Raw genomic sequence first — 26,285 nt, 5'->3', positions numbered from 1 at the left:
TTTTGCCATCCACTTTCTGTCAGTATCAAGAGATGTTAAATTGTCACAGGCTTTGTTGGCCAGGACCCTCGTTTCTTTGGCAATACAATTGCCTTAAAAACTAAATAGGCTTCTGCTCTTTTTGCATCCCATGAAGTCCAGAGTTCTTTCTGTGACATAGTTCTCAAGCCACTTTATTTAATTATTTACCTACATTATGAATTAAATAGGTTTTTGAAGCTCTCCCAGCAAACTAACCATTCTTCATTACATTTTTAAATAGAAAAATGTGTTTCAAGTTCCAAATGGTAACATAAAAATAAACATCTGGATGGCTGCACATTTCTAAGATGGAGACTGCATTTAACCAAAATGTATAGGAATTGTTTTGATATTTCCAGTATATAACATGAGCATATTGGTGTTTTTAGTCTACCTGGGGTTCATGTATATACAGATATTGGGGTAAAAATCAATTAGAACACAGTGCCATAAGCTCTTCTTTTGGACCTCTGCTTCTTTTAATGAGCCCCATCCCCATCCCCCACTTACGTGCAAGCTGTTCTGTTCTAGCATTACCTCTGTAATTGGCAGGGCTGATTCTTACTTTTGTCAGATAAGAGAGTGAGGAGGTGAGAAAGTTCTGACAGATAGAAAGATGTTCAAGGTGCCTTCCAACTCTACATTCTATTGACCACAGAGGTCAGCCTGTATTGGCAGCACATCCCCCCCCCCCATTCCTTTAAGGGTCAACTCATTTTTCACTCACACGTTTACTTTGCTCTGATGTAAATCTGACAAAGCATGCTGGGTTATATTATATGAAGTTGATTACAAGTGATGACAAGCAGCCTGAAGGAGAAATTTGAAGTGGTACAAGCAGTTTAGTCACTAACATAACTCCAGGATGCTTGGTTTGATGGGATAAACCACAGTCCAAGGAAAGATCTGATGAAGAAAAATTTATTTCCATGTTCCAGAAGCATTCAACAACAATACAATACCACACAACTAAAATTTGTCTTTTGGAAGCTTCCCCTGTCAAATTATTGGAAAGTTAGTGTAATTGCAATATTACCCTATGTTCTAGTTTGCTAATGCTGCTGGAATGCAAAACACCAGAGGTGGATTGGCTTTTATAAAAGGGGGTTTATTTGGTTACACAGTTACAGTCTTAAGGCCATAAAGCATCCAAGGTAAGTCACCAACAATCAGGTACCTTCGCTGGAAGACAGCCAATGGTGTCTGGAAAACCTCTGTTAGCTGGGAAGGCACGTGGCTGGCGTCTGCTCCAAAGTTGTGGTTTCAAAATGGCTTTCTTCCAGGACATTCCTCTCTAGGCTGCAGTTCCTCAAAAATGTCACTCTTAGTTGCACTTGGGGTATTTGTCCTCTCTTAGCTTCTCCGGAGCAAGAGTCTGCTTTCAATGGCCGTCTTCAAACTGTCTCTCATCTGCAGCTCCTGTGCTTTCTTCAAAGTGTCCCTCTTGGCTGTAGCTCCTCTTCAAAACATCACTCACAGCTGCACTGAGTTCCTTCTGTTTGTCAGCCCATTTATATGTCTCCACTGATCAAGGCCCACTCTGAATGGATGGGGCCACACCTCCATGGAAATTATCTCATCAGAGTTATCACCCACAGTTGGGTGGGGCACATTCCATAGAAACACTCAAAGAATTACAATCTAATCAACACCAATAGGTCCACCCACACAAGATTACACCAAAGATAATGGTGTTTGGGGGACATAATACATTCAAACGGCACACCCTAGAATCCTGGTTTACAGCAAAAGACTTGCAGTGCACCTTCTATAGTGATGTTAAGTGCCACTAGCACGCTGCAGAAGGCACCTTGTCTGACAACACTGTCCCTGGAAGACATCTGATTTTTTATTCTGCTCTTCTATTTCAGGCATCCTTAGACCATGCTCATGAGAGTATTTTTATCATCATATATCTCAGCTGCATCTTATATACCACCTGAAGTAAGGCAGCCCTAAATAAAAAGAGCACTGAGCATCATGGTAATTATTATTTACAATTACTTACTCACAGTATGCTAGCTCATGAATTTTAATGGAGATCTCCTGCAATGGTGATCACTAACCTTCCTGGCATTTGTAGGGATAATTGTTTATCCAAATAGATAATGTACCCTGAAGTAAATTCATAATCAGCCTGAATATTTCCTGCCTCACTCTATCCCAAGACTATTTCAAATGCAAAGGGTTTGAGGAAGAGGTAGAGGTGATGGCTATCCTACTTTCGAAATTCTAGTGTCCACATGGTTACTCCTGATATTCAACATCCTGGCAGAGATCTGGCTGGGTATAAAACAGCTCTTAGGCCGGCAGACCAAATTATTGCCAGCAGCTGGAAGCTCATCCATTCCAAGAACCAAGAATGAGCTTGGCTCCAGGAAAGGAACCAGGAGAGGCTGTTCATCCCTCTGTCAACCCCAGCCCACCCCTCAAATTCACTGTTAGCTGGAGAAGGGATGGGAAACAAATCAAGCACAATTAAAGAAGATACTAGGAATGGAATGTGTCTTTGCAAAGGGATACACAGCATGAGTGGATTTTTACTTTATATCTGTGTGTATAGTGGATTCCCTTTATGTAGTGAACTTCTCTGACACACTTATAAAACATTATTTGACAGAATCTGGAGAACATAGAGATTGGAAATGTTATAAATCCCTGACAATCAAACATCATTTGGAAAGAAAGGAAATGCCTTTGCAATCACAAAGGAGGTCTTTGAGAAAATATGATTTTACATTATCCAAGTTCAATTAACATACATGCTTTTAAGAAGACATTGTTCTAATTTTGGTTCCCAAAAAAAGCAGAGCCTGAGAGGAGGACTTAGATGCAGGTAGCTTATTTTTTGGAGATGATCGTAGGAAACAGGAGTGAAGTAAAAAGGAGGATGAGACAGGAAAAGGGGAAAAAAAGACAATACAAGGATACTATCAAGGTCACTGTGGTGGTAAGGAGTTTTGGTTCTGCTATAATCTCCTGAAAAGCAACAGAAAGCTCTCCAGAATTTCCGTCCGGAAAGACTTTGGTAGGCTGGAAGATCTATCCACTGGCTCAGGTCGTCTACTAGTTGAAAGTTTTTGTGGAATAGGGGTAGGAGTGATTCATACCCCTCCACTTCCAGGCTGTGCTTGCAAGAATGAACTTAGTAAGTGTGCCTTGAGCCTGGGGGCAGAATGCAGAATGCTGTGTGTGGTGTGCAGGAGGTGGGGTGCTGAGCATGCACACAATTGTCAGCTGTAGCTGGGGTAAAAGTCAGAAAGGGGCCAAGGAGTTGTGTAGGAGCCCTTGAAGCACCTGTTACACACACCATGAGTAGGGAAAGATCACTTTAGAATGACTACATCCACCACATTGAGCGCTCTAACAGTGTTCCACATTCCACCTTTTGAAGGAAGTTCATATTTGGTGCCTAGTGTGACAAATAATAGGTTTCCTGATATTTTCAATTCTGAACTACTTTGCTTCTCTGTTTTTGACATCGTTCTAGTGGTTCCTTAGTCTTTGCTGAAGTTTCCATATCTTTACTCCTAGAACATCTACTTGAATAGTAGAGTAGGTTATAATTTCAAAAGAAGAACCAGGATGTATTTATTATTTCATAAAGCTTCTGACATTAGTATGACTTGTCTTTTGTAAACTCTTATTTTAAAAGAAACAATTGATAGATAGTCCACAAAAATCAGAAAAAAAGGAAGGTCCAAAAACCACAATAAACAAAATTAAAGTCAAACAATCAGGAAAAACTTATTTGCAGGAAAACAAGCAAATTTACAGGAAAAAAAGTGTCACAAGTCAATAAGAAAAAAAGATGTGTAGCACAATGGAAAAATTAGTAATTCAAGTAAAAAAAAAAAAAAAAGAAAATGGCAAATAAACATCTGAAAAAAGACATCCTAAAAATAAAAGTGAAAAATACAATAAATTTAAAACTGACAACTATAAAAATGATTATGCCAAATATCATAGGCTTCAATGAAATGGGCATCTCATGCCCATTGTTGGGAGTGTAAAATCATAGCACTCAGAACATCAAGTTGGCAACATAAATTAAAAACCCCAAAATATAAGCCTATGTCCTGGGATTTACAAACAACTATTTTTACAAATGCAAATTCCCATTATTTATAATGGCAAAAAGAAAAAAAATCAGAAACAAAATGAAAAGCCAACAATAAGGGATTGGTTAAATAAATTATTCCCACGTGGCTACTTACAACATGACTTTCAAAGTATACTTAATATTTTTGAAAAAGGTCATAATATGCAAATGATAAAAACAGTTGCTGTTACAGCGTGCATTTTGTTTTTAACACATGAAATAGATATATACAGAGAGAAAAAAAATTGGAAAGTTAATTCACCGAACTATTAATAATTATCTTTGGGTAGTAAAATTTGCAATGATTTCCTTCCCTTTCCACATTTTCTATAATCCACGTATGTACTTTAAAATAATAACAATGAAAATTATTTTAAAAAAATTTATTTCAGTGATAATGTTAATTATAACTAAGCCTTGAGAGGGTGGCTCCAACTACTTTTTCTATCTTCCCACCTTTCCTTTCAGGAATTTTTATCTTCTAAAGGAATACATTTCTGGAATTTATAATATATATAAAATACAATGGTGTTTACTCTAAATCTTTTGTCTATTTTTCTTTGGTTAAGTCCCATTACAAGAAGACTACAGAAAGAAATCCCAGATATTTTATAGTCCCAGCATCAGAATCTATAGGGAGACTGAATATGTTGTCATACATAGAGAGAAATATAGGAGAAGAGTGAAGAAGAGGGAGGAAGGGAGAAGTAGAGAGGGAAACAGGGAGGGATGAGAGAAAGGAACTCAGATACAAAATTATAGAATATAGCTTGGATGTTTAACATTTGTTTTATTTGGGTTTGGTTTGGTTACCTTCTCAAAACCTTAAAATCAGAAAGGCTGTTAAAAGATTATTAAAACTTCTGGTTTTCCAAATATGGCACTTCTGTGTCAGGACTATCAGTGGTGGGGAATAGGAAGAGAAGCATGAAAATCTACTCAAACTGGATAGCAAAAATGGAAAAAGTGTTCTTCAAATAAAAAAAATTTGATGATAATGTTCTTTCTTCACATATCTAAGTTCTTTCCATGGTTACTGTCCACTAATTATGAATTTGACAGGAAAAAAGGAATGGAAACTCGATCCATTACCAAACGTTTCCTTCTTAATCATACTTCTGATTTCTGTATGACCATTATCAGTATTTCCAACATTTCAAAGATTATACAAAGATTATACAAAGGTATGAAATTAAGAACATGTTTGAGAAGGTTTGACAAAAATCAATTAACAAGAAGAAGGTTGAAATTCTCATATTCTCTTTTTGGTTGTCTGTCATTGACTTCTCATTGTGACAGTGTTCCCTGGGAACTGAAAAGACTCCGAGTACTATGATTCACCACTCTGTGAGTGATTCACTTGTCATCCTGGTCTGGAATACTCTTTCTTTGATCTTTTCTTGTTGGGCAAAGCTGACGATATGATCTTAGCACAACTGAAAATAGACTGGAGGAAGCATTTGCTGAACACGGGGCATGAAAAATGAATTGGGACACAGGGAATCAAATCAGAAAACTCAAGAATACTAGTGCAGGTAGGTAAAAAAGATAGGGCAAAAGTAAATAAAGGAACAAGAGTGCAATAACAAGGTGGAAGTTAATCAAGACACATATACTCAAGAACATAAGTCTTAAGATAGGACTCAAATTTAATTTCAGGATATGATGAACACTTAACCAGAGCCCACATACAGAGATTCACATTCAAGGGCAGAGGTGTGGTCCCTAACAGGACTGAGATTCTAGGGAAAAGAGGTCAAGACAGGAACCCACCTAACTAGGTGTGCCAGTTTGAATGTATTGTGTCCCCCAAAAGCCATTATCTTTGATGTAGTCTTGTGGGGCAGACATTTTGGTGCTGATTAGATTTGCTTGGAATGTGCCCCAACCAGCTGTGGGTGATGACTCTGATGAGATATTCACATGGAGGCATGGCCCCACCCATTCAGGGTGGGCTTTGATCAGTGGAGCCATATAAATGAGCTGACTCAAAGAGAAGGAACTCAGTGCAGCTGTGAGTGACACTTTGAAGAGGAGCAAGCTTGCTAGAGAGGAACGTCCTGGGAGAAAGCCATTTTGAAACCAGAACTTTGGAGCAGATGCCAGCCACGTGCCTTCCCAGCTAACAGAAGTTTTCCAGACGGCATTGGCCATCCTGCAGTGAAGGTACCTGATTACTGATGTGTTACCTTGGACACTTTATGGCCTTAAGACTGTAACTGTGTAGCCAAATAAACCCCCTTTTTATAAAAGCCAATCCATCTCTGGTGTTTTGCATTCTGCACCATTAGTAAACTAGAACACTAGGTAACTGGGATGCAGGAAATTACTATACCAGCAAGACCACTAGAAGATCTACTTAAAACTTGAAAAAGTGTGTTTTGATTTCACATATTCCCTTTGGCCAGAAAGAATTGGTCCTAAAGTAGGGGTTGGGCCAAAATAATGACTAATGATTTAGGCTGTTCCAGGTTTGCAACGCTACAGGAGCTAGACAATGAACGGAATACCATACTCCCCTTAATTCTCTCTCCAGCATTCTCAATTTGATAACATGTCTTTTTTAATACACTCAAACATTTGCAATGCCTTCTTTTAATCCATCCCCAAAATGCAAGTATAAATTAGACAACTAATTTAGATAAATTAGATAACTAATTAAACTAAATGCATGTCAACATGAACAACTGAGGCAAAAACACTATTTTTTTTTTCTTTATGTGCCCCTTTCTATTATTTCCTGCCACTCCCATTACCAAACCCCATATATTGTCCCCTATCTGGTAAATTCCTGGCTTTCCTGAGCACCCCATTAATCGTGTGCTACCTTAAACTAATTTTACGAGTTACTTTATTTTCCTTTCAGTGTCAGGAAAGGAAGCAAAGGCTAGGGAAAAATCATTCTAGAGATAAAGAATGCTCTGGAGTGTAGCCTCAGGGGCTAGAGGAGGAAGTCAAGAAGAATCTGAAGATGTACAAACCCTGGTTCTGACAGGCACTTGCACCAGCCAGATCACAGGAGGTTTCCAGGTCCAGATGCAATTAGTCTGAATTTGATTCCCAAGATGATCATTCTTTCTCTGACTAAAAATTATCCAATTCTGTAGAAATCATTCCTGTAAACTCTGGGATCTATTCCCCATGCCAGATGACACAACTTAAAAGTTTTTTGTTTGTTTGTTCGGAAGCAGACACTTTTAATAAGTCATCAATTCACTTCTCTGATTTCTCTACATTATTGCTCCAAGAGATTAAGATCTCTTCATTTGGAAAGCATCCTTAAATGAAGGACTGCAGCATCCCCATAGAATAGATGCCATGTTTAATGAGAAAAGAGACTTTCCTCCTTATGCGTTTGACCAAAAGCTTTTCATTCAGCCACTTTAGTACATCTCTTCCTATTTGGTCCTCAGGGAAAATAGAGAGGAGCTGATCATCATTATATACAGATCAGTATTCTAGCATCGTGTCTGCAGCAGGATACATGGCTTGGATAGCACTTCCCTTCAACCTACACTGACCATGGGAACAACAAATTTCCTTGTTGCCTCTTGGGGTGTTCTTACATCACACATCCCCCTTACTGTGGACATCCAAATTGTGTTGCGTTCAATTCAATGATGCGCTTTTACCAAAAAGTGTTGTTCTTTTGCATAAATGATCTCACACACTGTCCCTTCCTCACTATCTCTACCATTATTATTTTAGTCCAGTCACAAGTCTTTACCCCATTCCTCTGCAGGGAGGATCAACAATCTCCAATATATTGTTACTACACTGCCACAATCTCCACCCCTCACTGTGTCTTTTTCTACTCCCTTCCCCTCAAGTCTTCTTCCCACTGCCCTAGAGATGAATCTAAACAGGGATAGACCCAGGTTTTGTAGGGCCCGAGGTTTATACAATTGGGGCAGGTGGGACCTGCATCTTGCAGAATTTTCAGTTTTTATCAGACAGGCAGTCAGAGGTGTGTTCCTGAGTGGTGATGGTGAGGTACTCTGATTTGGTAATCTTATATTAAAAAGGTAAATGTTCAACATTCTGAGATTAGATGCTGGGCTTTATATTTAGTCCAAGCCAGAAATAGTAAGTACTAACATTTGAGTCTTACCATTACGAGGTCCTATACCAAGTGACATGCATGTTTTACTCTGATTGTTCCTTATAACCATATTACAAGGTAGATATTCTCATTATGCCCTACAGAGGAAGAAACAGGCTTAGGGAGGTTAGGAAGGCTCTAGTATGGAGTGGTTCAGGTTTTGAACCTAGGCATTTGACATCAGGGCCTGTGCTCCTAACCAGGATGCCACACTGTCTCCAGGGAAGCAGAGCTCTTGTAGGCGATTTTCTTTCCCTGTACAATAACTTTCTCTATTTTTTAAAGGTATGAACCAATATTCCTCAACCTGAACAGCTGAAATAATGAGAAGGAAGAATGGTGATGATTAGGAGAACTGAAAGTATGCAAATTCAATTTAGGAGAACCACCAAATAAATTTCATAACTAAATATCTATGGAGTTAGTTAATAACAATTGAGTTAATAAGCATGATCATAACTCTGTTAGACACAAATACACTCACATACTGATACTGCCTGTGAGCCTGACACCACAGGTGCAAGGTATCCTGACCTGAATAACGCATAGTCTATGACCCATAGGAGCTCATGAAGTGGTGTAAGTAGAAGATAGTAAAGTCAAGAACTAAATGACAGATGGTTCATATGAATATCTGCTAATAATATGACTTTTAACTGTTACTCTCATCTTAATTTGTTTCTCTTCTCTATTTGGAAATATAATCCATCTTAATTGCTTTTCCTGGCACTATGTACTGTTGAATCATCAAAAGTTAAAAGATTAAGTTCATGGTAGACACCCTGGGGATGAGAAGTCTTAAGCCTAAGCTTCCACTTCAATTTCTTCCTATAGCTTAGTTTCAAGTGACCCTGGGTTCTTTCCATAAGATCTATTGCCTCTCAGGGGATTTGCCCTACAGATGGGATCAGTGAGAGGCATGTCCTGTATGTTTCCTGGCCCCCATTCTACAATATATAATAGAGCAGTGGTTTATCGGGCAGAGCATTCACTGCCTTCATCCAGGCAAGAGGTTGGAAAGTTGAAGGAATGTGGGTCTGGGCTCTCCCCCTGCTAAAACCACATCAGTTCCTTCTACTCACTGGGCTTTTGCATATATGTTTCTTTGAAGAAATGAGTCCATAGCTTAACAAATATTTGATAATCATACAGCAAATGCTAAGGGGCCTGAGGAATGGAACCTGTCTTTGCTTTGGATAGAGATAGTTCTGGACCTTCCCCATTCTAGTTCATGGCCTGTTCAGAGACATAGATCGCTGAAGGGGAATGAAGAGAAAACGGCTTCTAGCTCTCAATATCTAAGAAGGAAGCCAACAGGCAGGAAAATATGGAATCAAAAGCAAAGTTAGCAACCAGCAGGAAGCTGGACTGTATTTTGCCCTGAAAAGAGGGAATAATGATAGGCTGGTAGAGAGAAAGAAAAAGAGGTTGAAGGAGCAAGAAGACCCATTGTCAGACTGTTTTCAAGACCCTGAAACCTTCTTGCTATTCCTCCAGGCATATAAACAAGGCCAAAGAAGAGTCTTCTAGCCGGCAGCCACGCTTGGGCCAGCCTAAGGCTTGTTCACTGGTCCTAGAGATCAGGTGGAGGTCTAGAAGAGAAACCTAGTCTGCCCCTCCGCAGATATATCCTTAACCTCAATGGACTAAAGCAGAATTACCTTCGGCTTTGCAAGAGCAGACAAGGTGCTCCAGAAGGCACTTTAGGCCCCCTGCAACCCGTTCTTTGGAAAAGCATTCTCAAAGCTTATTGCATCAGACTCCTCTGGGGACCTTGTTAAAAATCCAGATTCCCTGATTCTGCTCACCGAGAAATTCTGATACAGCAGGCCTGGAAAAGGTAAAAAAAAAAAAAAGAAAAAAAAAAAAAAAAAAAAAAAAAAATCTACATTTTAAACAAATTCCCTGAATGATTCTGACAAAGGCCTGGCTCTGGGACCATACTTTGAGTAATATGACTCTGGTAAGTCCATGGTTTATATCCTGAAACAACTGACCAGAAGCCATGATGCTAATAAACCCCAGTGGAACCTCAGGCACCCAATTTATCCAGCCTTCTTTGTTTGGTTATAGTCATACATGAATTTATTTTAGTGTGAAATAAGCCCATTTGCAAACCTGAATGCCTCACAATTGTAGAATCCCCTTCATGTTGCTTGTGCTCTATGTATCTCATCGACATGGCCAGGCTAAAAGGGCTCAGCAGGTCTTGATTTTTCACCAATCCCTGAGTAACAAGCTTATCTCCTTTCATCTCTGCTTTCAGCCCTTGGTAGCTATGTTATTACAAAACTCAATTTAGAATTTCAGTCTCCAGACCAAACCTGCAGACCTCATTATAGCATTTGCAGAAGGCAGCCATACAGCAAAGTGAGAAAAATACTTTCAATTCTCACTCTCTTGTTTCCAATTGAATATAAATTTGTGAAGAATTAAGCGGTAAAGATGAAATCTTCTAAGCTTTGTCTTGACCTGGAGGTTAATTGCTTTGCAAAATTTGAAAGGAAGAAAAAGAGAGAGAGAAAGACTGCTCTTTACTCTTTTTTAAAAGAGAAAGACAGATGTATTGATTAAAATGAAATGACTTTCATCAGCCCATTTCTCCCCCTTAACTGTAGTAAGTAACAACAATATGCCTATGAATCTGGGTCAGCCTTACACACATGTGGAATGAGAAGTCTCCAGGTGGTCGGATTGGAAAAAAACAGGGAAAGTGGCCCTACTGTTAAACTTACTGCTAAAAACTATTTGTTCCTTTAGTTGGTGGACTACTTTTTAAAAATGCAAATACCCTTAGGATATTTTAGACTTTAGGACATCATTCATGCATAATTTAATATAAATTGACATTTAACTTCCCATAAACTTTGAAAGACTAGGATTTCAGAATTAATGAGCTTGTTTTCACCAGCAGTATTACCTTTCTTTGAGAATTTTGACTGGAAACTTAATGATTTGTCCACTCAATTGCACAATTTGTAAACTAGGTGAGAGTTGGGGAAAGGATTCACCATACTTGCCATCTGCCTTCCTTCCCATAATTGGGGGGATATTGTTTATCCAGTGAGCCAGGTTTGGGCAGCAGAGAGTGGGACTGTGGGACCCATTTTCTACGCCTTTTCACTTGTTGCCACATTGTCAATAATAACTAGTCATAAAGGGTGTGTTTGTGCTTTTATTTACACATTCTGTCATTCAGATACTGCCAAAATGAAAACTCTCTTCTGGTTCAGTCTCTGTTTGTAAAAAGACTTGCACTGAGCCTTAAACCTTGCCATCCCTTGTCATAAGATCTTCTTTTTTTGAATTGCCAGCTTCTGGGAGTTTTCTAATCATCCACAGCAAAGCAGGACCTCCCTACGAAGCTGTTTCCCTTCCTATACGTGCCAATAATGCTGTGGTCCTCTGCTAATTTTATTAATAAAATTTGAGCACATTCTATGGTCGAATAGTAGTATTCAAAATGTGGTCCAGGGATCCCCAAATCCTTTCAGAGGGTCTGTGAGGTCAAAACTACTTTCACAATAATAGTAAGCTGTTATTTGCCTTTTTCCCTCTCATTGTTTCATGAGTGTGCAGCAGAGTTTTCCAAAGGTTACCTAATGCGTCATTAGCAACACACTGGAGGAGAAAGCAGATGTGAAAATCCAACTGTCCTCTATTAAGTCAGACGTTAAAAGGATTCGCAAACCTATAAAACAATGTTACTCTTCTCACCACTTTTCTTGTTTTAAAAAAAATGTAGTTATGTATGTTTACATGCCAATGGGTTTATTACTGTTCTTTTTAAATAAATAGCATATCTAGAAATGTTATCAGTTTTAGCATCTAACACAGCAATTATCAATAGATATAACCCACATAAAGAAAATCTCTTTGGGGTCCTCAATAATTTTTAAGAGTATAAAGGATCCAAAATTATGAGAACACTATACAAGGTACATTAGATATCTCATCTTTATTTTTAAAAACAGCTTCAAAAGGAAAATACTGTTATGCTCGTTTTACACAAAACAAAAACTGAAGTAAGCACAGATAAATAAATACCTTGCCCAGAGTGAAACCATCAGACACCAAAAACCTTTGTTCCTCCTTGTGCTGTCCCTCTTGATGCTTTTAGTAAAGCTCACTTGTGTTTGGTTTACTTGTTTCTATGCCATTGTGCTATAAGCTGCCGGATGATAGTGAGCTTAGAAACCCAGGTCTCCCTCGCCCCTCTAGCACTTTGCACAGCATATAGCAACCACTCTGTGTAAGTGTCTGGACCTTTCATACCAAAGCCAGGCTAGGAGGTTGTGTGACTACAGCACAAAAACTGCCTGGCTGGGAGTTTTCTCTGCTTGCTCCATCTCTTCAGCCCAGCCAGCTCTATATCACAAAAATCCTCCACATCACTGGTTCCCAGACATTGGGGCTCCTAATATCAAAATAATAATAATAATGATAAATAAATACAAATGGGCACTTGACAGAGCACTGCCATTTTCTTCCCTAGAAAGGCTTAAAACATATCTATGATCTACCAGAGTACCAAAAGAGTAGGAAGGAATTAATTGCAATAAATAATATTATTTTTATTTAAAATGTTTCTTAAAATTGAATAAATGTAGCATTATGAAAAAAATGCATTGCCTGGCTCTTCATTTGTGGACAGATTTGCCAGAGGCTAGCGGGTCTGCAGGCTGGCATTTGGGAACGTTGCTCATGCAACAGAGAGCATTCAGCCTGGAGAGTGGAAGGATGGCTTTGAATGTTGGTACTTGTGCAGCACTCAGGCTTTCTTGGGCTTTCTATGACTAAAACATAGGTTTGTTTGCTTTGGTGCCCAGGTACTTATATCTTTGTTTTTGTTTTGTTTTTATTTTTCCCTTTTCAGAGGATTGAAGCTTCTCAGAGAGGATTAGATAAAGGACCTGCTTCATTGGTATTTTCTGCATGCAAACATTCATTCAGTTTTCATTAAATATTAATTTATTTCTTTATGAAGCAGACATGAATTGTCATATATGTGTTCAAATGAGCAATTCTTTAGCAATATCTTGAATCTTTAATAGAATTATCCAATGAATGCCCATTGAAATAGTTGTGGAGGACTATATGGACAATTAAAGTAAGACAAAAGAAAAATTGTGAAATTTAACATATTCAAATTATTGGCAGTATGAAAATTTGAAGACAATACCATGTAATATCTAGGATTTGGATTTCCTAAAATGTGTTTTTGGGCTTTGCTCCCCTTCTTATTTGAAAACCCAGGTGTCTTATGTAGAAAAAAATCAAAGATTACCTTCTTCACTTTGCTGGATATGTTCTATTTGCCTTTCCAAATTCACTCTTTATCTTTTCCACCCTACTCTGTGCTCCAGAAGGCTTTTTATGAAATGCTTTAACAGAGCTCCCTTGCTGCCTACCCTCTAAGTGGGTTCCACCAAAAAAAAAAAAAAAAAAAAAAAAAAAAAAAGGCACTAGGAATGAGAGGTCAGGTAATTATTCCCTTGACCTCTTCCCTCCTGGGCCATTGATTGGCCGTGTCTGTGTTAGTCTAAGAGGCCAAGGTTCCGGTCCAATGGCCCTCTCCTCTTGCTACAGCCACAGCTTGCTCCTGGTCCCTCCCCTTTCCCACTGGTCCAAGGGGTGGTCAAGACTCTCTGATGTGCTAGCTCTGTGGTCTGCAGCAACACTTTTTGGTTCCCTAAACCCTGCCCCCATCTTTGTAAAATCATCAAACTCTCCTCAGTTATCCTGCTTACCTCTTGCCAACACCCAATCTGATGCTTTCACCCACCTCAATTCTTTTAAAATTTATATCTCCTTTATACTGTCATATTTAGTTTATACTCTATGACTTTGCACATGACATTTTACAGAAATTCTAAAACTGACACAGTTGCTTCCAAAGACTGTAAACTCCTTGAAGGAGGAGACCTTGCCTTCCATTCCTTCACATCCATCTTCAGCCTGAGCAAAGTGATTTGTAGCAATCAATGCTTACGTTTATTTCTTTATCTTACTCAATGAGTTGCCATAATGGCAATGTTCAGTACTAGTAAAATTAATGTTATGAGAGCAAAACAGAGGGGTAAAATAGTAAAATCCTAACCTGAAAATAAGAGTAAATACTATTTAGATAGGGAAAATTATGCTTTTTCCTTAAATCTGACTTAAGAAATAAATATGAAGAGTGATTAAATGCATATTTGGTACCTAGCTTTATGCTGTGTTTATATAATGCCATAACAACTGGTCAATTAAGTATAACTTTAAACAATTTAGCAGAAAATGACAACGAGTGACTTGACAACATGGATACAGCTCACATCTTAGATCAGAAGCTATCAGCATCACTAGGCAATATCCTGAGGAAATTATATCCCAGCATTTTAATAATAGTTCTCCAAGGATCTAATGATTTATAATTGTTGTGTGCTAGGGCAAGATATCCATTTTATTAGAATTTAATAAACAAGCTGTTCCGGTTTGCCTTCCCTGTGTAATTGATGCCTCTATTTAAATGTACAGATGGCTCAAAATACCACAAAACACTTGACCAACACAACTGACACTTGGGAATATTAAAATTTATCAATGGCTGGTGAAAAGAACCTAGGTATTCAGAAGATATTTCACCTTGTCACTATGCTTGTCTATTTTACTACCAAGTCAGTACACCAAAATTAAAAGTCCTTCATATAAATGTTTGCCTACATTAGAACTGGCAATTTATGGTCCAAAAATTCAGTTTGCAGTTCCAATTATTATGGAGTGTGTAAATAGGTAAGGTCAGTGTTGTAAAATGCAACAGGTGAAGAGAAATAATAATGACTTGTTTATTGAGCACTTACTATATACTAGGCACTACGCTAAGAACTTCAAAAATAAACATTTTATTTAATCTTTACAATAAGACTCTAAGGAAAGTATTATTATTATCCCCAGTTTATGGATGAAAAAAAAAAATGAGGCAGAGAAGAGCTAATTAACTTGCCCAAGTTTACCACATCCAAGAATTTTAGAACCAGAATTTGAACCCAGACGGCCAGACTTAAGAGCTCATTCTTAATCACAAAACCACCACATGACGTTGCCATTGTAGGGCAATTTGGATTCAAGTAAGTCTAGAAGAGGCCTAATGTCAAACTAACACCTATGCATTTAGACAGACAAACATTTTGGTTGGTCTTTACATGAAGATAATGATGCTGTAGCAAAGGGAGGCTCTGAAAGGACCAAGCAGATATCCTAGCCCCCAGACCCAAAAGCTCATGCATGGTAATAGAAAATTCTCAAGCTTACACTCTGAGCCACTTTTCTTTTAACTCAGTCAGCAATGACAATGAACTTGGTTACTTGGTTTACAAGAAAACAATATATTGGAAGTAACAAATCAGAATGGGAGAAGGCAGTTAGAGGCATGAAGGGGGGCCGCTTGGCGTTGAAGAAAGAAGTGGAAAAAAATATAAATAGACCTAAGAAAATAGGAAATATCCTGAGACCACAGAGTGGCACAATCATCCCCAAGGGATTCATACCGATTATCCTGAGTCTCTAGAACAACTCAGCTTATCTTTCAGGCCCTTCTCTTGTTCTCCTAAGGTAAGCAAATGTGCAACACACGTTAGAAGATTTCCTTTAAGATATTCCATTTGTTTAAAATTTTGGCAATTTAAGCTTCAATTATCTGGAACTTCATTTATGCATATTTCCCATTCTCTGCTACCAAGGCGGTATTCTGATTTTTAGAAAGTTTGCAAGCAGCATCCTTGGAATAGAAGTTCTTGTGGGAACCAGGCTGACCGGAGGATCGAGAAAGATACAAATCTGGATGGAATAACACGTCATGATTTTTTCCATTTTTGACTCATATATTTCTGGAAAACAATCAATCCATTGATTATTGGTTTCTTTCTGATTTTATCTGTTAATCAGAGAGTGGTAATGTTCAAAGTTACTCTAAAGGCAGTGAAAAATTTATGTAACCAAGGGGAAATTATTTAGCCTCTTTGAGTCCTGGTTTCCTCACTTTAAAAGACCAACTTTAATACCAACATTTTGAGGTTATTGTATGATTTAGAAATAAAATATGCACAGTGACTGGTCCACAGCAATTGCTCAAAAATGGCAGTGACAGAGAAGAAGTGGAGCAGAGGCAGTTAGGAGAAGAGGCTCCAACGCCTGATGGCTCACACTCAGATCTGCTAATTATTTGTTAACTGTGTGACCTCGGGCAAGTTGCTCGCACTCTCTGTGCCTCAGTCTCCTCATCTGTAAGCCAGAGATAAGTACAGTATCTATCCAATAGGGTTTTTTTGTGAGGATTAGTTCACTTTCTACCTATAAATCACGTACAACTGTGCCTGACACAGGTTTTTGTTTTGTTTTGTTTTGTTTTTAATTGAGTCTATCCCCTTTATTTTCCAGATCAGATATCTTATACCAAGAGAGGTTAAGTCATTTGCCTCAAGGTGACACAGAGGAGCCTGGAATCCATTCTCCTGCCCCAACACCACTGCCTCTCTATCTCAGTGTCTTGACACATCTCCATTCAATTTGCCTACATGCTCTCACTGTATGCTCCTCTTACTAGTTGTAACTGCTTGTCATCACCCACTATGTCCTCTCTCCCTATCAACATGCAGGTAAAGTATTCCATAAAAGCAGAGGTCATTTACTCTGAAATTGACTGAAGATTAAGTTTTTAGGGTTCCATCCAAGTGGCCCCAGCAATGTATGCACATGTTCATTTACTTTTTGTCACTTGTGCAAACCTAAGATCTTTATGTATCTTTTTCCCTAAAGAGGGCCTCCAAACTGTAAAGCTTCAGGCCCCAATGGTCTAACTCCACTCCTGCTCAAATGGAAGGCACAGTGTGAAGAAAGTCAGGATCTGGTCAACAAATGCTCTCTGTATAGCTATGGTGAAAAAAAAAATCATTTTCTCTCTCTCCTCTCAAAAGAAAAAACTTCTTCAAATGACTGGCTCCTTCTTATCCTCCAGGTCTCACCTTACTTATTTTAAAGAAACCCTCCTTGATCACCTAGCTAAAGTAAACTTCCTCTCCCCTGTTGCTGTTTCTCATTTATCAGAGCACTCTGATTATTTCCCCTTATGTGCCAGTTTGTATATATTATGTCCCCCAGAAAAAAGCCATATTCTTTAATGCAATCTTGTAGGGGCAGATGTACTAGTGTTGATTAAGTTGGAACCTTTGGATTAGGTGGTTTCCATGGAGATGTGACCCAGCCAACTGCAGGTGATAACTCTGATTAGATAATTTCCATGGAGGTGTGGCCCCGCCCATTCAGCATGGGTCTTGATTAGTTTACTGGAGTACTATATAAACTCAGACAGAAGGAGCTCATGGCCACTGCAGCCTAGAGAGGAACGTCCTGGGAGAAAGCCATTTTGAAACCAGAACTCCGGAGGAGGTGCCAGCCACACGCCTTCCCAGCTAAAAGAGGTTTTCTGGATATCATTGGCCATCCTCCAGTGAAGTTACCTGATTGTTAATGTCTTACCTTGGACACTTCATGACCTTAAGATTGTAACTGTGTAACCAAATAAACCCCCTTTATAAAAGCCAATCCATTTCTGGTACTTTGCATGATGGCAGCATTAGCGAACCCGAATACGAGGGCACTTATTACAATCTATATGTGTGTATGTGTGTATTTATTTGCAATCCTAAATTCCTTCACAGTGTCTGGCACACAGTAGAAACTTAAATGTTGATTGAGTGGATGGATGAATGAATGAATGAATGAACAAATGAACAAATAACTCCTCTTCCTTTGTCAGTTCTCAGCTTAGATGCAGATTCCCCCAAGAAGCTTACTCAAAATCCCCAACACTGGGCTAGGCATCTTTTCTGTGTGCCAGGTGCTCATCCCTCCTGGGGCATTTATCACAGTGGATGGATTTTTCTCTTCACTTGTTCATCTTCCCACCAGATGGTTACCTGTTTATGGAACACCCTGCATCCTTCTGCAGTATAGACTAGCATAGTACTTGGCAATAGTAGACACCCAACAAGCATCTGATGCAATTAAATTACTTAAGTGCCAAAGTCTGAAGGTTGGTCCATTATTTTTAGAGAAGAAGAAAACTAACATTTATTAAGAGCCAGTCTTGTGCCAGGTATTGCATTAAGTATAGATTTTATTACAGCAAATACTTAGCAGCTAAGGATTAGGTGCTGTCTTCTCCAGTTTCACAAATAGGTAAATGGAGGCTCAGAGAAGTTAGGGCTGGAGGTTCCACAGGTAATGAGAGTCAGGGTCAGTTTAAACCCTGGATCACCAGATTTCAAAGACCCTGCTCAGGCCTCTTGGAAGAACATACTTACTGATCCATGTGGCAATACTTCTTCCCATGTTGGTTTTCCTTTCTTCCCACTTCACTGGTGAGCTCTGTTAGGCCAGGAACAAAATCCTTACCATCCTCCATATTTTGTCAAAGATGAGAAGAGTAGTTTAAACACAGCAGGAGCTGCTGCTATCAGCTGCCTGACAAAGTGAATGTTTTCATGTATCTTGACATTTCACACATAGTATCAGCTTCCTCTGAAGAGTGAAACTAAATCTTGCCTTTCTCCATCTCTCAGGAAAGCAGATGCTAAGTTAGAGGAAATGTGATGGGGAGAAAAGAGCATACACATGACAGCACCAGGAAGGGACTCAGTAGCTATCACTGGCTTTGGCAGGTCTCAAAGAGCTTGCCTGGGCAGAAAATGTTGGTTCTTTATAAACAGACTAGAGGATTTAAACACCATCTTGAAATCAAGGGATGGATGACTAGGATAAATGAGCACCAAAAGGAAAGATTACAGTCAGAAATATTTTCCTGTAAGTATTTATTTCCTTTTATTCAGACTCCTCTTTCCACGTACTCTTTTTCATATGCACATTCCCCAGCAGTGGAAACAGTAATTCCAGAAATGCATATGAAAAAGTTAATTGAATGTGCTGCACACAAAACAGAGAATGCACAAACTGTTCATGCCAGTAGATAACTTGTAAGTCTCAAGCAAAACAACTGATTCCTTTCTGTAACTATAAATAAGTTCTTGGAACAAGTAGTAAGGGAATAGTGAAAGATACTAAGCAATAACATAGTGTGGAAAACAAGTACTTGCTAGGGATTAAGATATGTAGGATTCAATATCTGATCTCCTGAAGATCTCAGACAAATCACTTAATCTCTCTGGACCTCATTTATATCACGTGTTCAAGTGCACAGGCTTTGAACTCAGTACTCAAATTGGTATCCAGGTGTGACCTTGGGCAAATCACCCTATTTTTCTCAGTCTCAATTTCCTCTTCTATAAAATGAGGCTAATAACATCATAATCCCTCAGTGGGGTTTTGTAAGAAATAAATTTAAGAATGCATATAAAGTGCTTAACACAACACCTGAGAAGTAGTAAGGGCTCCATAAATTTTGCTATTATTAGTAGTATCATAAAATAAGGGCATTGGGTCAGATAATCCATAACATCTCTTCCTGACCCAATGTTCTACTCCAAAGTTCTAAGTCTCCAATATTTAGACCCAGAAATATGTCAAGCCTGTGGTGAGTGTGACTGAAATCAAAACACTTACAGGAATGGAATCAGTGACAGAGGCTGCCCCTTGGTCTTTGAGAACCTGCCCCCATCCTCCTCCCCTCAGCTAGAAGCAAGGTTTCTATCCTTCTTGGTTTACTTGCCCATCTCCTTCATTGGATTCTAATAGCATTTCTGGATCCTCTTTGTTTGCATGAGGACCAGCAAGCACACACCTGGTGAACAGACGGCACCTTTGTGAAAGGAATGGGCCCCCTTTCCTGAGACAGACCCAGCCCTGAGCAAGAGCACAAGGTGCTGCAGGTGGAGCTCTGGCTTAACCACAGCCCGTATGACCCATGTGGCACCCTCATCCAGTGCACAACTTGCATTTCTATTCATGGCAGCCCTGGGCTCTAAGCATTTGGGGATGAGTCTCCTATTAACTCAGCACAGGCAGAGCCTGTTAAAGAGGAAGGGAAGCAGAGAGAAGGTAAGAAGGATGGAAGAAGAGGAAAGATAAGGAGTGATGAAGGGTGAGGGTAGGGAAAAAGAGAATGCAAAAATGGTAAATACCTGCTCTAGTTCTTAAGGACTCTAATCTCTTGCCTATCCTGTCCCCTGCTCCTTTTAAACCCATATTCTCTAGTTAAGCTGTGTTTTGACAGGGTAAGCCTTTCATTAGTTTGAGTCAATCCTGACATTTCGACTTGAGCAGTATAGATCCAATTGGAGGAGATCTATGTTCTTTAAGCAAAGAAATTTATTCAGGGGAATCACACAGTCATGCTATCTAGACAGTCTTAATTTTAATGAATTGCCAGCTCTCTTTTGGTTTGCAAAGATCTGTTGTGAGCCTTGGTGTTCTTATAATAGTAATCTGGAGCAATCTAGTAACAGATACTAAACTATTTTTTAAACTTCTCAATAGGCAGAAATCCATTCTACACAGCCTTTCACAAGGCTAAATTGTTTTGTAAATTAGAAGCACCACCAGCTGTAAATCTTTCTGTAATTAATGTGAAAAACCATGCTAAGTTTCTCTCCAATGTATTCATATTAGCATTAAATACTCACACACTAAAAGAACCAACCCAAATATTTGGATTCCCTAAAAAGTTTAAAGTTTGTGATTTGAGAACCAGAAAAAAATGATAATAAATGAAACTATAATAAAAATGGTAATACAGTAAAAGAAGAATTCATAAATATACTAAAGGAAGATAAAATTTGTAACTAAGTAAAAATAAACAATGTTATTTCTCTAAACAAGTTCATCCCAAGGCAGAAATGAATTTCCATAGAAAGGAGGTATAACATGTCCAGGAGGAGAGTTCAATGTTTCTAGTAGCTGTTAAAATGCTCTATTTGAATGCAGATTGCAGAAAATCCAATAATCCAGTTTGCTGAATCATAAAACCCCTATGCAGCACATGAAAAAGTAAACCATCAGGTAGAAAAACAGGGCAGTCTTTCCACCAGGCTCTTCCCCCGTGTCATATTTGATTTACTACTTAAAATTTGGCCCCAAGTTTGATTTTTCTATGCCTGGTGGATTCCATTGGCAATCAGCTATGAGATTTATCACAATTGTTACAATATAGCTCTTACCTCCAGAGCTTCCTTGGTATTGTAAAAATCAGACTATCCCAGTTAGCAGGAGACCTGGTGTGCCAGTTTGAAACTGTTATGGACCCCAGAAGAATCATGATCTTTTAACCCAATCTTGCTGCATGGAACATTTTGATTGAGTGTTTCCATGGAGATGTGACTCACCCAACTGTGGGTGATACCATTGATTAAATAATTTCCATGGAGGTGTGGACCCTGCCCTCTCAGGGTGGATCTTGATTAGTACACTGGCCTATTTAAGAGAGCTCAAGAGCTGACACAGATGCTGACACCTGGAGACACTTGAAGATGCAGACAGAAGGACATCTGGAGATGGTTAAGCTAAGAGATGAAGCCCAAAATTTACCCTGGAGAAGCTAAGAGAGGACCCTCAGATGCTTAGAGAGAAATGCCCTTGGAGAAAAAAACAAGGATGCACAGGAGCTGAGAGAAAAGCCCAGAGACATTTTGGAGAAAACCATTTTGAAACACAACCTGGGAGCAAATGACCGGCAGATGCCAGCCACATGCCTTCCCAGCTGACAGAGGTGTTCTGGACACCATCGGCCATTCTTCAGTGAAGGTATTCTCTTGTTAATGCCTTAGTTTGGACACTTCTATGGCCTTAGAACTATAAATTTGTAACCTAATAAATCCCCTTTATAAAAGCCAATCTATTTCTGGTATTTTGCGTAACGGCAGCTTCAGCAAACCAGAACATCTGGATTTTAAGCTTTGCTCTGGCTATTAACTGTAAGTTAAGATCAAAACACTTAACCTCTCTATACTTTGGTTTCCTAACCTGCAGACAGTTATATTTATAGGTAGTTCAAAATTAATAGAGTGATCTGAATTGTATCAATGTCTGCAAGACTAATCCACGATGGTTTTCATTACTCTGAAAACATTTTGCAGACATCTTAATGAATTAGTTACACATTAAGATAACTATAGAAAAATACTACAAGCTGGGAAGAACAGTTGTTTGGTTATTAAAATGCACAATGAGATGATATCTCTAACAATGTCAAATATATAAAAGATTTGTGAAAGTCATTAAACAATAAGAGTTGTACAAAACTATTTTCCAACATACTTATAGCATCAAGCAGATTACTGGAATTATTTTAGGAATACCTTCTCTTAAGTATACCACCCTAGGTCCTCCTTATCATGTCTTCACCTGCATGCCTCAATTCATTGGGATGGAAAAACACTTTCAAAAACATTTTCCTCAGCATCCCAGGTTGCATCTCCTCATATTTCCATCTTCACAAAAACACCAACATGTTTAAAAATATTCCCCTTAACCATAGGAGCACAGTGAAAGAGAACAAACACAGGCATTAGAATCGGATAAAACTGGTCTGGAATCCCGTCTTAGCCTCTTACCATGTATGATCCTGAACAAGCTATTTAACCTGTCCCACTATCACATTTATCATGTAAGATAATAATAATAATAATAATAATAAATATCATGTTGGGTTGTTGTGAGAATTAGAAACAAGGCATAGATAGTACCTAGCATATGGTATATATTCGATAAACACTAGGTATGAATAATATTTATACAATTTGGTATTTGTTTATAATTACTCCCTGAGAATTAATTTCTTTCTCCAACTACATGGCAAATTCAGTGAGTGTAAAATCTTTATAGAGAACTTCTTCTGAGTGTTACACAATCTGGTAGGTCAGTTGGCACACAGTAGTATAAAATTCATGTTCACCTCCCTAGAATCATATGTGCATCAATGGCTCTCAGTGAACCTAAACAGGAAGAAATGAAATTATGTTTCATTTGCAAAGTAATAATGACCATCATACTACTGTTGGCTGAGAAAGCGCTAAGGTAATGGGTCCCTGAATGGCTGGTCCCTAAAGGGAATATGGATGTCCACAGAATAAGAGAATGGGAGCCCTTGAATGAGATCCCAGGCTGCAATGGGTTGTGAAGAAATTGGAGGCTTTAGAAAAACTAGGTTCTGTAAGGGTAGAAATAAATGTGAACAGAATATGTCAGAGGCTTTTGAATGAAGTTATAGGAGCCAAGAAGCATGAGGAATTGTTATAGTAGAGGCAGCTAGAGGATCTAAGTTGGGCTTTGGTTGGCTCAGAGATGAGCAACTTTCATCCAGAAATAAGACTTAAACAGAAATAACTTAATGTCAATGCATAAGAGAGATATGTAAGCTAGCTCTGACCTTATACCAGCACTGAACACCTTAAAGGAAAAAATGTATGAGAAATAATACATATGATTTGACATATTTCTACTTTGCATTAAAGACAGATGATTTTGTACCTCTACAGAGAATTTCTGTCAAAAATTTAGATTGAGACATAGCTGCAGATTATAGAATTGAGTTAACAAACCATGCTGGTGTTTTATCTAAATGGTCACAACAACCACCTCTAAATATCTCTAAGATATAAAGCAGGGAGGAAAGACTAGGAGTTGTTATCCATAGGAAAAACTGTTCCTTTATATTAGTAAAAAGAGCACTATTATAGAGTTAAGAGACGTGTAGTTATCAAATTAATTTAATTTTCAATTCACTGGAGTCCCTGAGCCCACACGGATCTTTCTTAACCCTGATAGTGAAAGTTGTCTCCAAATAAAAGTTGGTGTCTGAAGTTCAAAAGAAGGCAGGAATGAACCAGGACCCAAATGTGAAGCAAAGAACAGGGCTCCTTCTGTCCCCATGAGCTGGTGCATATGTGTGGTATCTACAACGACTGAGGTAAAGTGCCTAAAAAGAAAGTCACTGAGCAAAGCTGGCTTTGGGGAACAGAGGAACAGTGAAGACTCGCAGCGCCTGCTTTTCCAAGTTCTTACATGAATTCTAATTAGACTTGGAAACTACCTGAGTTAGAATAAATGAAATAGTAGAAATCTGTTACAAACTACCTGAGAACACCTGTCCATGTCTATACCTGCACAGTTTAAATTCACTGTTAAGCAAGTTATATAAAGATTCCCCAGTTCATACAGATATTTTGATAAAGCATCTCTGATTAAAAAAGAAACTTAAAATGCTGCACTCTGGGATTTATCTTTCTTTCAACTTTCCATATTTGAGGAAAGGAGGCTTATCATCAGCTCTATCTAATGGTGGCGGCTATCAGAATTGTTTTAGAAGTAGAGAGAAATATTCCTCTTGGGAAGTACTTGCTTACAATTCAAATCAATTTGAGTGGCAGAGGTATAAATGGACAGGGAAAAGGTGCAAAAAATGACTGTAGAAACCTTCTACCTATGTACCTATATATTATCTAATATTTGTAACATTTTTTTGCTTTTGGTGTAACCAGATTTTTTGACACCTCGTCTCTTAGTCACATACATTTCCTTTCAGTTTCTTGCTAGCTATTAAATTTATCCTGATAATTTAGTTAAGGTAATTCTTATCTTCATCTGCAGGGTGTAGAGGGGCAGAAAGCTAGCCGAATGGTCTCAAAAATTATGGCAGAACTTTCTACTTAGGAAAGACCCTATTCCAAGTAAACATTTTATTTTGGCTTTTTTTGTTTTGTTTGAATGTGTGGATAAACATAGCTCTTAGAACTAAGAACACAAAGTCTTTGAAATGTAAACAGACCATGTTCAAAGTTATACCAGGAGATTTATGAAAGGACAAAACCTAAGCTTTCCCTACATTTGGCCATTTACCTTCTTCTTTAAAATACTGAGGGCAGACCGCCACCTGTGAACTAAATGGCTAGATATAATTTGCCTATTTGGCAGATTATAAAAGAGACATAAAAGGATCCATAGACATGTTCAAGTTCATGCAGATCATAAAAGGCAGAGCCAGACTTATTGAATGTTCTTTCCACCACCACCAAGATCAATGTTTGGATTTTTTCTTCTGAAGACACTTAAGGAGCATCAATTGACAACAAGGCACAATTTGGACTCCACACCTTAAAAAGACATCACCCCATTGTCTTTGAAACAGAATGACCTGCAGCAAAGCACTTGGAAGTAAAGGCTTGGGGAACTCACAGGGACAGAACAAGCCAGAAAGTTTTTCACTTATGCACTTATATGTTCAACACCCCAGATCGAATAACACTGTCAGTTCAAAGTCACTTACCCAAATCTGAAGCTTGATTCTCTTTTCATTTTTGAACACAGTTTTTACTTTGAAATCAATCCCAACCGTGCTGACGAATGCAGATGTAAAGGAGTCATCCGCATAACGGAACAGAAAAGAAGTTTTCCCCACACTGCTATTGCCGATGATAAGCAATTTGAACATGTAGTCGAAGTTCTGATCAGATGAGTCTTTCTGGCCATACCTGGCATCTTGGGCAGAGGCCATCTGTGGTGAAAACAAAAGAGGTGTGTGTCAGTCTCCTATTTCATATGAAGGTAGCAGCACACTCATTATTGGCCTTGCCAGAAACAGATGTTAGACCACTTAGGAGGCAAGTTGAGAGTGTTTCCTAGCCTTTCTTCGATGCTGGTATCCATGGCAATAATTCCCCACTGGAAGACAGAACAGCAAGTCTTACAGATCTTTCCAGCTGTGTTGGTGTTTGTCACTGCTCAGCATTGAGAACCAATCAAAGACACCAAAGGAGACATCTATAAGGGTAACATGAAAAGCAAAGATATGAGGAATTGGCCAGGGCATGGGCCTTGAAATTTTGTAATCCCAGCAATGGAGAGACCAAAGTGGCTGAACAGCAGGATGTTTCTTCCTTGAGCTATCTGAATTATTAGAGTCTCTCGTATTTCCTAGGGAAGCACACACAAACCATATCTCTATTTCATCTCTTAATTAACAACACATCAAATCAACATCCTAACATAAATGGCAGTCTCTTTCAAATGAATCATGATGATGGCAAATGCATATGGTTCAAAACAATATGCCAGGCACTGTCAACTTGTTTA

General features: G+C 38.6%; 1 protein-coding gene across 2 annotated transcripts in view; it reads right to left on the bottom strand.

Moving 5' to 3' along the window:
* RAB3C (RAB3C, member RAS oncogene family) overlaps nucleotides 1-26,285 on the bottom strand; it is a 279,178-nt gene that overhangs the window by 225,034 nt on the left and 27,859 nt on the right. For both annotated transcript variants that reach the window (XM_037799456.1, XM_037799455.1), the window contains exon 2: nucleotides 25,480-25,707. In XM_037799456.1, the coding sequence (XP_037655384.1) occupies nucleotides 25,480-25,707 (228 nt within the window). The remainder of the gene's footprint in view (nucleotides 1-25,479; nucleotides 25,708-26,285) is intronic.

Source organism: Choloepus didactylus, chromosome 11 (genome assembly GCF_015220235.1).
Source record: "Choloepus didactylus isolate mChoDid1 chromosome 11, mChoDid1.pri, whole genome shotgun sequence".
NCBI classification, from domain to species: Eukaryota; Metazoa; Chordata; class Mammalia; order Pilosa; family Megalonychidae; genus Choloepus; species Choloepus didactylus.
This window is presented reverse-complemented; position numbering and strand designations above follow the sequence as displayed.